General features: G+C 51.0%; 1 protein-coding gene across 4 annotated transcripts in view; it reads left to right on the top strand.

Moving 5' to 3' along the window:
• Positions 1-296, top strand: part of fam114a2 (family with sequence similarity 114 member A2) — a 5,778-nt gene extending 5,482 nt beyond the window's left edge. For all 4 annotated transcript variants that reach the window (XM_025065759.1, XM_025065760.1, XM_017042020.2 and 1 more), the window contains one exon: positions 123-296. In XM_025065759.1, the coding sequence (XP_024921527.1) occupies positions 123-281 (159 nt within the window). In that variant the 3' untranslated portion in view covers positions 282-296. The remainder of the gene's footprint in view (positions 1-122) is intronic.
• Positions 297-484: the final 188 nt, after the last annotated feature.

Here is a 484-nt window from a genome sequence, read left to right as displayed (position 1 = left end):
AGTGGACTAGTCAGTGGACTAGTTAGTGGACTGGTCAGTGGACTAGTTAGTGGACTGGTCAGTGGACTGCTGAGTTCTTGTACTGAACTTTTTTAACATCTTCTCTTGACTTTCTCCCACAGGCGTCCAACAGCGCCTCCTACATTCAAGATGCATTCGTGCTCCTGCTGCCTGTTCTGGAAGTTTCTCACATCCAGAGGAGAAGCTCAGAGCAGCAGGGGACGGAACCGATTCAGTCTGAGGAACCGTTGAACAGAGAGACCGATGTTGGTTTAAAATAAAGAGTTGAGTTTGAACTGATGCTGCTTTTTTACTGCACTGGAACCAGAAGAACCACTGGAACCACTGGAACCACTGGAACCACTGGAACCAGAGGAACCACTGGAACCACTGGAACCACTGGAACCACTGGAACCAGAGGAACCACTGGAACCAAACGACCCACCGGCACCACCGCGACCACCGGCACACAACGGACATCACG

This window comes from Cynoglossus semilaevis, chromosome 19 (assembly GCF_000523025.1).
Source record: "Cynoglossus semilaevis isolate Cse_v1.0 chromosome 19, Cse_v1.0, whole genome shotgun sequence".
Taxonomy (NCBI): domain Eukaryota; kingdom Metazoa; phylum Chordata; class Actinopteri; order Pleuronectiformes; family Cynoglossidae; genus Cynoglossus; species Cynoglossus semilaevis.
The sequence above is the reverse complement of the archived record's forward strand: the minus strand, read 5'-3'. Positions and strand labels throughout refer to the sequence as shown.